Source organism: Schistocerca cancellata, chromosome 1 (assembly GCF_023864275.1).
Source record: "Schistocerca cancellata isolate TAMUIC-IGC-003103 chromosome 1, iqSchCanc2.1, whole genome shotgun sequence".
Classification (NCBI taxonomy): Eukaryota; Metazoa; Arthropoda; class Insecta; order Orthoptera; family Acrididae; genus Schistocerca; species Schistocerca cancellata.
This window is the reverse complement of record NC_064626.1, coordinates 1,251,580,722-1,251,593,621: the sequence shown is the minus strand read 5'-3', so window position 1 is coordinate 1,251,593,621 and position 12,900 is coordinate 1,251,580,722. Positions and strand designations below refer to the sequence as shown.

At 46.5% G+C, this 12,900-nt stretch overlaps 1 protein-coding gene across 1 annotated transcript in view; it reads right to left on the bottom strand.

Moving 5' to 3' along the window:
- The window catches only part of LOC126094923 (Down syndrome cell adhesion molecule-like protein Dscam2), an 873,814-nt gene extending 862,236 nt beyond the window's left edge, over window positions 1-11,578 (bottom strand). Inside the window, exon 1 of the mRNA XM_049909573.1 lies at window positions 11,413-11,578. Within this exon, the coding sequence (XP_049765530.1) occupies window positions 11,413-11,442 (30 nt within the window). The 5' untranslated portion in view covers window positions 11,443-11,578. The remainder of the gene's footprint in view (window positions 1-11,412) is intronic.
- Window positions 11,579-12,900: the final 1,322 nt, after the last annotated feature.

Below are 12,900 nucleotides of genomic sequence, written 5' to 3'. Positions count from 1 at the left end.
CAAGAAGACCGGTATCTCACCATCAGTGCCCGCAGACGGCCATGGAGTACTGCAAGTAGCCTTGCTCAGGACCTTACCGCAGGCACTGTAACAGTTCTCTCCAGAGACACAGTCAACAGATGACTGAACAGACATGGTTTATTCGCCCCAGACCTGCAAGGTGTGTTCCACTGACCGCTGGTCACAGGAGAGCCCATTGAGCTTGGTGTCAAGAACACAGTACATGGTCATTGGAACAGTGGTCTCAGGTTATGTTCACAGACGAGTACAGGTATAGCCTGGACAGTGATTCTCACCGGGTTCTCATTTGGCGTTAACCAGGGACCAGATACCAACCCCTTAATGTCCTTGAATGGGACCTGTATGGAGGTCGTGGTTTGATGGTGTGGGGTGGGATTATGATTGGTGCACGTACACCTCTGCATGTCTTTCACAGAGGAACTGTAACAGGTCAGGTGTATCGGGACGTAATTTTGCACCAGTATGTCCGCCTTTTCAGGGGTGCAGTGGGTCCCACCTTCCTCCTGATGGATGATAACGCACGGCCCCACCGAGCTGCCATCGTGGAGGAGTACCTTGAAACAGAAGATATCAGGTGAATGTAGTGGCCTGCCTGTTCTCCAGATCTAAGCCCCATCGAGCACGTCTGGGATGCTCTCGGTCGACGTATCGCTGCACGTCTTCAAACCCCTACGACACTTCAGGAGCTCCGACAGGCACTGGCACAAGAATGGGTTGTTATATCTACATCTACATCTACATCTACATCCATACTCCGCAAGCCACCTGACGGTGTGTGGCGGAGGGTACCTTGAGTACCTCTATCTGTTCTCCCTTCTATTCCAGTCTCGTATTGTTCGTGGAAAGAAGGATTGTCTGTATGCCTCTGTGTGGGCTCTAATCTCTCTGATTTTATCCTCATGGTCTCTTCGGGAGATATACGTAGGAGGGAGTAATATACTGCTTGACTCTTCGGTGAAGGTATGTTCTCGAAACTTCAACAAAAGCCCGTACCGAGCTACTGAGCGTCTCTCCTGCAGAGTCTTCCACTGGAGTTTATCTATCACCTCCGTAACGCTTTCGCGATTACTAAATGATCCTGTAACGAAGCGCGCTGCTCTCCGTTGGATCTTCTCTATATCTTCTATCAACCCTATCTGGTACGGATCCCACACTGCTGAGCAGTATTCAAGCAGTGGGCGAACAAGCGTACTGTAACCTACTTCCTTTGTTTTCGGATTGCATTTCCTTAGGATTCTTCCAATGAATCTCAGTCTGGCATCTGCTGTACCGACGATCAACATTATATGCTTATTCCATTTTAAATCACTACTAATGCGTACTCCCAGATAATTTATGGTATTAACTGCTTCCAGTTGCTGACCTGCTATTTTGTAGCTAAATGATAAACGATCTATCTTTCTGTGTATTCGCAGCACATTACACTTGTCTACATTGAGATTCAATTGCCATTCCCTGCACCATGCGTCAATTCGCTGCAGATCCTCCTGCATTTCAGTACAATTTTCCATTGTTACAACCTCCCGATACACCACAGCATCATCTGCAAAAAGCCTCAGTGAACTTCTGATGTCATCCACCAGGTCATTTATGTATATTGTGAATAGCAACGGTCCTATGACACTCCCCTGCGGCACACCTGAAATCACTCTTACTTCGGAAGACTTCTCTCCATTGAGAATGACATGCAGCGTCCTGTTATCTAGGAACTCCTCAATCCAATCACACAATTGGTCTGATAGTCCATATGCTCTTACTTTGTTCATTAAACGACTGTGGGGAACTGTATCGAACGCCTTGCGGAAGTCAAGAAACACGGCATCTACCTGGGAACCCGTGTCTATGGCCCTCTGAGTGTAGTGGACGAATAGCGCGAGCTGAGTTTCACACGACCGTCTTTTTCGAAACCCATGCTGATTCCTACAGAGTAGATTTGTAGTCTCCAGAAAATTCATTATACTCGAACACAATACGTGTTCCAAAATTCTACAACTTATCGACGTTAGAGATATAGGTCTATAGTTCTGCACATCTGTTCGACGTCCCTTCTTGAAAACGGGGATGACCTGTGCCCTTTTCCAATCCTTTGGAACGCTACGCTCCTCTAGAGACCTACGGTACACCGCTGCAAGAAGGGGGGTGGCAAGTTCCTTCACGTACTCAGCTGCTTGACCAGTTGGTCAAGAGTGTGCCGGCCCGTTGTGAGGCCTGTGTACGTGTGCTTGGTGATCATATCCATTATTGATGTCGTTGTGTGCCACCACATTCTGTAATTATCCTTAATTTAGGAGCATGAGTGTATCTGCGTGCCGCCTTGATTAAAGTATACGGAGAATAGCAAAAGACGCCATCCGAAAACGGTGCCGAGGCCACTGCGGTGCACCACGGGCAATAGATGACATGGCTGAACGACGGGTGCGGAGATTTATATGGAGTGTGTGTGTGTGTGTGTGTGTGTGTGGTTTGAGGTTTTCGGGCGCTAAACAGCGTGGTCATCAGCGCCCAAACGCATAGAAACAGGAACACATGCAGTGAAGGGACGAAGACGGACAGCGAACAAGGAGAACGGCTAAAGGACACAGACCTGACGCAGTTACAAATCCTCACATACAGAGGCAAAACAAGAGGAGAAGAAACGCACTAAAAAAGGAAGGGAAACACAAGGAAAAGAGAACAGAAATCGACGTGAAACAAGTAGGTAATCGTGACTGGCGGACCTCTTACCTAAAGCCCGGGTGAGCCGGTCACCCAGCAGCACATTAAAATCCTCTCCCTAAAATCCGAGGCAACAAATTGGACAGGACACAAAACCGTAAGACATTAACCGCAGTCGTTGCGTCGTCTTGCAAAATAGAGGGCAAATCCGGTGGCAAGGAAACCACCGCCCTCTGGTCAGAGAATAAAGGACAGTCAAGTAAAATGTGGCGGAGATTTACGAGGGCAGTTCAATAAGTAATGCAACACATTTTTTTCTCGGCCAATTTTGGTTGAAAAAACCGGAAATTTCTTGTGCAATATTTTCAAACATTCCCGCTTCGTCTCGTATAGTTTAATTGACTTCCGACAGGTGGCAGCGCTGTACGGAGCTGTTAAAATGGCGTCTGTAACGGATGTGCGTTGCAAACAACGGGCAGTGATCGAGTTTCTTTTGGCGGAAAACCAGGGCATCTCAGATATTCATAGGCGCTTGCAGAATGTCTACGGTCATCTGGCAGTGGACAAAAGCACGGTGAGTCGTTGGGCAAAGCGTGTGTCATCATCGCCGCAAGGCCAAGCAAGACTGTCTGATCTCCCGCGTGCGGGCCGGCCGTGCACAGCTGTGACTCCTGCAATGGCGGAGCGTGCGAACACACTCGTTCGAGATGATCGACGGATCACCATCAAACAACTCAGTGCTCAACTTGACATCTCTGTTGGTAGTGCTGTCACAATTGTTCACCAGTTGGGATATTCAAAGATTTGTTACTGCTGGGTCCCTCGTCGTCTAACCGAACACCATAAAGAGCAAAGGAGAACCATCTGTGCGGAATTGCTTGCTCGTCATGTGGCTGAGGGTGACAATTTCTTGTCAAAGATTGTTACAGGCGATGAAACATGGGTTCATCACTTCGAACCTGAAACAAAACGGCAATCAGTGGAGTGGCGCCACACCCACTCCCCTACCAAGAAAAAGTTTAAAGCCATACCCTCAGCCGGTAAAGTCATGGTTACAGTCTTCTGGGACGCTGAAGGGGTTATTCTGTTCGATGTCCTTCCCCACGGTCAAACGATCAACTCTGAAGTGTATTGTGCTACTCTTCAGAAATTGAAGAAACGACTTCAGCGTGTTCGTAGGCACAAAAATCTGAACGAACTTCTCCTTCTTCATGACAACGCAAGACCTCACACAAGTCTTCGCACCCGAGAGGAGCTCACAAAACTTCAGTGGACTGTTCTTCCTCACGCACCCTACACCCCGATCTCGCACCGTCGGATTTCCATATGTTTGGCCCAATGAAGGACGCAATCCGTGGGAGGCACTACGCGGATGATGAAGAAGTTATTCATGCAGTACGACGTTGGCTCCGACATCGACCAGTGGAATGGTACCGTGCAGGCATACAGGCCCTCATTTCAAGGTGGCGTAAGGCCGTAGCATTGAATGGAGATTACGTTGAAAAATAGTGTTGTGTAGCTAATAGATTGGGAAATAATCTGGTGTATTTCAATGCTGAATAAAACAACCCCTGTTTCAGAAAAAAAATGTGTTGCATTACTTATTGAACTGCCCTCGTATATGGGCGAATAGACGTGCAAGTGATGAGCAACTGACCAGTCCCCCTACAACTCTTGTTCAGCGAACGTTGTTGCGTGTGGGCCTCCGCAATGGGAGCCTGTTTTGTTGCACCCATAGTGACTGATGTACATCGGCGACGAAGACTGGCATTTGCGTGTCAACACCACAACTCGCTGTCCACTGATTGACGACTGTTAGCCAGTTCTGATGATTCATGTTTTATGCTCCATCGGGTAAATAGCCTTTGGCGTCTACGCCTCTGCGACAATTTCCGGAATGTTCTACGCCGGAGGAGGGTGCGCTATGGTCTATGGGAATATTTTCGTGGCGTTCCATGGGTGATCTCGTCATTCTCAAAGGTACAACGGATCAACACAAATATGCATGTATTCTTGGGGACTATGTCCTCCCTTACATGTGTAAGTAGGCTGTTTATGTTTTCTTATTGGCAACGTTACGTAGCGCTCTGTGTGAAAATCACTGACTGTGCTGTGTGCAGTCTGAGGCTAGTTTGCATTTTTGTCTGCCATTGCAGTGTTGGGCAGCTGGATGTGAACAGCGCGTAGCGTTGCGCAGTTGGAGGTGAGCCGCCAGCAGTGGTGGATTACGTAAGTAGGCTGTTTATGTTTTTCTTATTGGCAACGTTACGTAGCGCTCTGTATGAAAATCACTGACTGTGCTCTGTGCAGTCTGAGGCTAGTTTGCATTTTTGTCTGCCATTGTAGTGTTGGGCAGCTGGATGTGAACAGCGCGTAGCGTTGCGCAGTTGGAGGTGAGCCGCCAGCAGTGGTGGATTACGTAAGTAGGCTGTTTATGTTTTTCTTATTGGCAACGTTACGTAGCGCTCTGTATGAAAATCACTGACTGTGCTGTGTGCAGTCTGAGGCTAGTTTGCATTTTTGTCTGCCATTGTAGTGTTGGGCAGCTGGATGTGAACAGCGCGTAGCGTTGCGCAGTTGGAGGTGAGCCGCCAGCAGTGGTGGATTACGTAAGTAGGCTGTTTATGTTTATCTTATTGGCAACGTTACGTAGCGCTCTGTATGAAAATCACTGACTGTGCTGTGTGCAGTCTGAGGCTAGTTTGCATTTTTGTCTGCCATTGTAGTGTTGGGCAGCTGGATGTGAACAGCGCGTAGCGTTGCGCAGTTGGAGGTGAGCCGCCAGCAGTGGTGGATTACGCAAGTAGGCTGTTTATGTTTATCTTATTGGCAACGTTACGTAGCGCTCTGTATGAAAATCACTGACTGTGCTGTGTGCAGTCTGAGGCTAGTTTGCATTTTTGTCTGCCATTGTAGTGTTGGGCAGCTGGATGTGAACAGCGCGTAGCGTTGCGCAGTTGGAGGTGAGCCGCCAGCAGTGGTGGATTACGTAAGTAGGCTGTTTATGTTTTTCTTATTGGCAACGTTACGTAGCGCTCTGTATGAAAATCACTGGCTGTGCTGTGTGCAGTCTGAGGCTAGTTTGCATTTTTGTCTGCCATTGTAGTGTTGGGCAGCTGGATGTGAACAGCGCGTAGCGTTGCGCAGTAGGAGGTGAGCCGCCAGCAGTGGTGGATTACGTAAGTAGGCTGTTTATGTTTATGTTATTGGCAACGTTACGTAGCGCTCTGTATGAAAATCACTGACTGTGCTGTGTGCAGTCTGAGGCTAGTTTGCATTTTTGTCTGCCATTGCAGTGTTGGGCAGCTGGATGTGAACAGCGCGTAGCGTTGCGCAGTTGGAGGTGAGCCGCCAGCAGTGGTGGATTACGTAAGTAGGCTGTTTATGTTTATCTTATTGGCAACGTTACGTAGCGCTCTGTATGAAAATCACTGACTGTGCTGTGTGCAGTCTGAGGCTAGTTTGCATTTTTGTCTGCCATTGCAGTGTTGGGCAGCTGGATGTGAACAGCGCGTAGCGTTGCGCAGTTGGAGGTGAGCCGCCAGCAGTGGTGGATTACGTAAGTAGGCTGTTTATGTTTATGTTATTGGCAACGTTACGTAGCGCTCTGTATGAAAATCACTGACTGTGCTGTGTGCAGTCTGAGGCTAGTTTGCATTTTTGTCTGCCATTGCAGTGTTGGGCAGCTGGATGTGAACAGCGCGTAGCGTTGCGCAGTTGGAGGTGAGCCGCCAGCAGTGGTGGATTACGTAAGTAGGCTGTTTATGTTTTTCTTATTGGCAACGTTACGTAGCGCTCTGTATGAAAATCACTGACTGTGCTCTGTGCAGTCTGAGGCTAGTTTGCATTTTTGTCTGCCATTGTAGTGTTGGGCAGCTGGATGTGAACAGCGCGTAGCGTTGCGCAGTTGGAGGTGAGCCGCCAGCAGTGGTGGATTACGTAAGTAGGCTGTTTATGTTTATCTTATTGGCAACGTTACGTAGCGCTCTGTATGAAAATCACTGACTGTGCTGTGTGCAGTCTGAGGCTAGTTTGCATTTTTGTCTGCCATTGTAGTGTTGGGCAGCTGGATGTGAACAGCGCGTAGCGTTGCGCAGTTGGAGGTGAGCCGCCAGCAGTGGTGGATTACGTAAGTAGGCTGTTTATGTTTATCTTATTGGCAACGTTACGTAGCGCTCTGTATGAAAATCACTGACTGTGCTGTGTGCAGTCTGAGGCTAGTTTGCATTTTTGTCTGCCATTGTAGTGTTGGGCAGCTGGATGTGAACAGCGCGTAGCGTTGCGCAGTTGGAGGTGAGCCGCCAGCAGTGGTGGATTACGCAAGTAGGCTGTTTATGTTTTTCTTATTGGCAACGTTACGTAGCGCTCTGTATGAAAATCACTGACTGTGCTGTGTGCAGTCTGAGGCTAGTTTGCATTTTTGTCTGCCATTGTAGTGTTGGGCAGCTGGATGTGAACAGCGCGTAGCGTTGCGCAGTTGGAGGTGAGCCGCCAGCAGTGGTGGATTACGTAAGTAGGCTGTTTATGTTTTTCTTATTGGCAACGTTACGTAGCGCTCTGTATGAAAATCACTGGCTGTGCTGTGTGCAGTCTGAGGCTAGTTTGCATTTTTGTCTGCCATTGTAGTGTTGGGCAGCTGGATGTGAACAGCGCGTAGCGTTGCGCAGTAGGAGGTGAGCCGCCAGCAGTGGTGGATTACGTAAGTAGGCTGTTTATGTTTATGTTATTGGCAACGTTACGTAGCGCTCTGTATGAAAATCACTGACTGTGCTGTGTGCAGTCTGAGGCTAGTTTGCATTTTTGTCTGCCATTGCAGTGTTGGGCAGCTGGATGTGAACAGCGCGTAGCGTTGCGCAGTTGGAGGTGAGCCGCCAGCAGTGGTGGATTACGTAAGTAGGCTGTTTATGTTTATCTTATTGGCAACGTTACGTAGCGCTCTGTATGAAAATCACTGACTGTGCTGTGTGCAGTCTGAGGCTAGTTTGCATTTTTGTCTGCCATTGCAGTGTTGGGCAGCTGGATGTGAACAGCGCGTAGCGTTGCGCAGTTGGAGGTGAGCCGCCAGCAGTGGTGGATTACGTAAGTAGGCTGTTTATGTTTTTCTTATTGGCAACGTTACGTAGCGCTCTGTATGAAAATCACTGACTGTGCTGTGTGCAGTCTGAGGCTAGTTTGCATTTTTGTCTGCCATTGTAGTGTTGGGCAGCTGGATGTGAACAGCGCGTAGCGTTGCGCAGTTGGAGGTGAGCCGCCAGCAGTGGTGGATTACGTAAGTAGGCTGTTTATGTTTATCTTATTGGCAACGTTACGTAGCGCTCTGTATGAAAATCACTGGCTGTGCTGTGTGCAGTCTGAGGCTAGTTTGCATTTTTGTCTGCCATTGTAGTGTTGGGCAGCTGGATGTGAACAGCGCATAGCGTTGCGCAGTTGGAGGTGAGCCGCCAGCAGTGGTGGATTACGTAAGTAGGCTGTTTATGTTTATGTTATTGGCAACGTTACGTAGCGCTCTGTATGAAAATCACTGACTGTGCTGTGTGCAGTCTGAGGCTAGTTTGCATTTTTGTCTGCCATTGCAGTGTTGGGCAGCTGGATGTGAACAGCGCGTAGCGTTGCGGAGTTGGAGGTGAGCCGCCAGCAGTGGTGGATGTGGGGAGAGAGATGGCGGAGTTTTGAAATTTGTAATACTGGATATTATGAACTGCTATCTATATTATGATTTTTCAACACTATTACTATTAAGGTAAAGACATTGTTTGTTCTCTATTAACATCTTTCAATTGATAACTATGCCTATCAGTAGTTAGTGCCTTCCGTAGTTTGAATCTTTTATTTAGCTGGCAGTAGTGGCGCTCGCTGTATTGCAGTAGTTCGAGTAACGAAGATTTTGGTGAGGTAAGTGATTTGTGAAACGTATAGGTCAATGTTAGTCAGGGCCATTCTTTTGTAGGGATTTTTGAAAGTCAGATTGCGTTGCGCTAAAAATATTGTGTCAGTTTAAGCACAGTCATGTATAATTTGTTCAAAGGGGACGTTTCAAACTGTTCGGGTTGTGTATATCAAATTTGTCTTCAAACATTAATAAATACTGTAAGAAAAAGAGTCGTCGGAGAAAATGGAACATCTTTGGTAAAGCGTAATCCGGTATATAAATAGTGTCACAACTTGCTAATGGTCTCGTAAAATCCCGGAAAACATAAGATTCATTCTACCATGACTGCCATAAAAATTTTTCAAATCCACATGGTGGAGCCAAACCATTTACAATTTTGAAACACGTCTATACCATAAACAGGAAAGCAGTTTCAGCACAGCGGAGATCAGCTTTTTCATCCCATACGAGATATATAGTTATGATCACCTGGCACCGTGAAATTGGAGTAATAGAACACCAAAATCGATTGCAATTAAAATAAGCTCCGCAAGTACAGCGAAAGATGCCATCCTTACTACATACAGACTACAGAAAGCGTTTGATATCCTGGAACACTAAAATCGTTTGCTGAGAGGACGGAAACTGTAGAGATTCCAATCAAGGTTGCCATCTTTCAAGGAGATTCGCTCAGTCGTGTATGCTTCATTTCACTAAAAGCTTCTCTAATCCACCAACACTTAACTTTATATAAAATACGCTTATGAGATACGTTACGCACTGAAGCATCTGGGTTACACAGATAATCTCAAGACATATTTAGCAAATACAACTCGAGAGTCTGTTAAAAATTATCGTTGGTTGTTCTAAGAAGAACTTAATAAGCCGCAATACTTTAACATTAATGGAAGAGTGCTGCAGCAGGTCTCATACCAGATGTAAAATAGCATACCGGTTGAGGCGATGAGGGCAGGGGAAGCCTTCGGGTTCAAATGGCTCTGAGCACTATGGGACTTAACTGCTGAGGTCATCAGTCCCCTAAAACTTAGAACTGCCCGAGGCAGGATTCGAACCCGCGACCGTAGCTGTCGCGCGGTTCCAACTGTAGCGTTTAGAACCGCTCGGCCACTGCGGCCGGCAAAACATTCAGTTATTTCGGAATTAGTTAGGTAAATCATTTTAATCACATTGAGATGAATATTGGCCAGCGTAAGTAATTTAAACAGGAGTGTTCGGAAAATCCAGAACAACCTGAACTCGAAGAACACACTCATGGAAACAGACTGATACCATGTTACTTACCTTTTTCTCTCGGGTGCTGTTGTACGCCGGCCGGTGTGGCCGTGCGGTTAAAGGCGCTTCAGTCTGGAACCGCGTGACCGATACGGTCGCAGGTTCGAATCCTGCCTCGGGCATGGATGTGTGTGATGTCCTTAGGTTAGTTAGGTTTAATTAGTTCTAAGTTCTAGGCGACTGATGACCTCAGAAGTTAAGTCGCATAGTGCTCAGAGCCATTTTTTTGCTGTTGTACGCGGGATGTATTTTTAATCAGAGTGTCTCGCTGTGCCGGCCGCGGTGGTCTAGCGGTTCTGGCGCTGCAGTCCGGAACCGCGGGACTGCTACGGTCGCAGGTTCGAATCCTGCCTCGGGCATGGGTGTGTGTGCTGTCCTTAGGTTAGTTAGGTTTAAGTAGTTCTAAGTTCTAGGGGACTTATGACCTAAGATGTTGAGTCCCATAGTGCTCAGAGCCATTTGAACCATTTTTTGTCTCGCTGTGATTCTATTAACATGCCTTAGGCATAAACTAAGATAGCAGGCAGTACGAATGAGGAAATCTCCCCCGAATCGACAAGGAAATAAGCAGATGGAAATAATTAACTAAGTGGAGGAGAGACGACTTGTCGTGCGTTCAGACGTTAGAGAATAAATACTGTGATACGTCGGGGAAAAGTGGAGGGAAAAGATTTTAGGATGAAAGGAAGAGTAGTGTTTATCGTCCCGTCGACGACTGGGGAGAGAGGAAGTCCAATCCCGGATAGGAGAGGAAATCGACGGTGTTCTTTCAAAGAAACCGTGAAGGCTGTCAGGGAAATCACGGTAAACCTGATTAAGGATGGCCGACCATGGATTTGCACTGCTTCCTATCAAATACGAGTCTAGTGTCTTACTACTACGTCGCTCCGCTCGATAAAAAAAGGTAATGCGGAGAAAATTTGGAATATTACAACATGTAACTGAGGATGTGGGTTGTGGGTATTCTCTGGGATAAAAATATTCGTGCAGGAGACGAGATCGTGGTGGGTCATAAACCAGCCAGAAAAATAATCGTGAATTTTCGGATCGTGTGTGTAACACGTGCAAACAATAAACCCCCGTTTGCTTCTCGGCTCATAGCTTATGAAACTTACCTTTGTAGCATTATAAGGGTGGCTGATGCACACTATGTAGCAGGAGGTCATTTTGTAAAGCCAACAAGTAAAATGTTACTGACGATGCAGAAGAAGGAGTAAAATAGTGTACTGCTGCAGTATTTACCTTCAATATTCACGCTATAAATCTACCGTGTAAATTTATTTTAGCGTGCAAAATAGTACTGTTACAATCACATACATACTGAGTCATAACATTGAATATTATTTTAAATTAGAATTCAGGATGGTAATTTACTCACATGACAGTAATATAATAAAAAGCTTTGGTACCGTAAGCAAAATGACAAAATTTAACAACAGCAATAAAGTGGAACAGTTTGAAGCAAATATTAATAAGTGTTCTATTTCAGACAAACGACCATAGTTAGTAAGTAGGTATTTATTTAGGATCTGAGAAACATAACAGAGAACTTTGGTGAAAAATGTAGTACTCACAGGTGATCGACTCTTCAATTTGCCCCTCATGAAGTTGCTGTGCCGACGCTACTGTGAAGATTTCGTTGCGAGGTGAAATTACTATTGCCAGCATAAACTCCTCACGTATCGTTAGGATGATAAAGTTTGATTTTAGAGATTAAACAATACGAAAGATTGTCAGGTCTTTGTCTGAAGTATTCTATATCAAACGCGGTTTAGGACACAACTAATTTAGTTCTTTTTCCCCTAATAGAAGTAGATTCGTAGGAAACAGAACGAAAGGTGTTATTTATATCACGCTAGCGCGGCATTTCTATGACTAAACCGAGAGCATCAACTTGTAGCTTTGCTACGGTGGAGCGCCGGTGCTGTCGTGGTTCGCCAAGCGGTCGGCAGGTCCTGGCAGGCAGTCAGACAGAGGCGAGACGCCTGCGTGCAGACAGCTGGGCCGTCGGACAGCTACTGGCGGCCGCCGCGACGCCCGGCGTCGGCGTCGGCGTCGGCGTCGCCAGCGCCGCCTCCCCCACCACGGCCGCCTCCCCCACCAGCGGCGTCCGCCAGGGACCAACAGGCAGGCAACAGACGGCCTCGGCGGCGGAACTACTTGCAGCGCGGTGTCGCATGGGGTGGGACAGGCAGGGGGGAGAGGAAAGGCTCTAAAACGGGCCTTTTTGGTGGAAGTGAGTAGGCCAGTTTCGAGAACTGTCATGACACAACACTTAAAACTTTACACCTGACACGGGAAGCTTTTATTTTCCAGGTAACCAATGGTCGTCCACTCACTTCTCGAAATGTATGAGAATTTTTTGATGAATAGCATTTCTTCCCTTTTGATGATTACAGTGGACGAGGCTGGTGCCGAAAAGTGCCCCTCTTTCAGCCACCCCCCCTCCCTTGTCCACATTTGCGGACAACTATCAAAGCTTGTAAAATGACCTTTTCTTTTAATAATAAAATCAATATTTACATATGTGTTTGGAGAGAGAGAGATTGATTTTTGATTGAGATTTTTACTTTAAGTAATAACTGGTACCTCAATTTTGGTTGCTGCCTGCTTGAATGATCAGCCTCTGCACCCGTTGTTGACGAATTGCAATTTGGAGGAAGTTATTGTTCTTTAAGGTTTAAAATACGACTCTCTTAGTTATTTGGCCGTATTGCGGATAGCTTTGAGCCCACGTTTTCGTAGCTTTTCATACCTAAGGGACCACTGTTGTTACTAAGGTCAAACAGCAATCTGCTTTTCGTGAGAAAAGGAGATTCCGTGACACACAAACTTCCTCCAAACTACACGTCCTGCCACATCAAAATTGGTCAGTGGAGTTCAGCACCATACTATTGTACAAGAACATAAGCCAATTACTGTAATTAAGAAATTAATAGAGGTTATTACGTATTGAATGAAAAATATAGAGAATGCATTTCTTTTCCTGTATTTTAGTGAAATTTGTACACTTACAATTCTGGCAATTAATAGACGGCGGCGACAATGAAGTTCACCTCCTT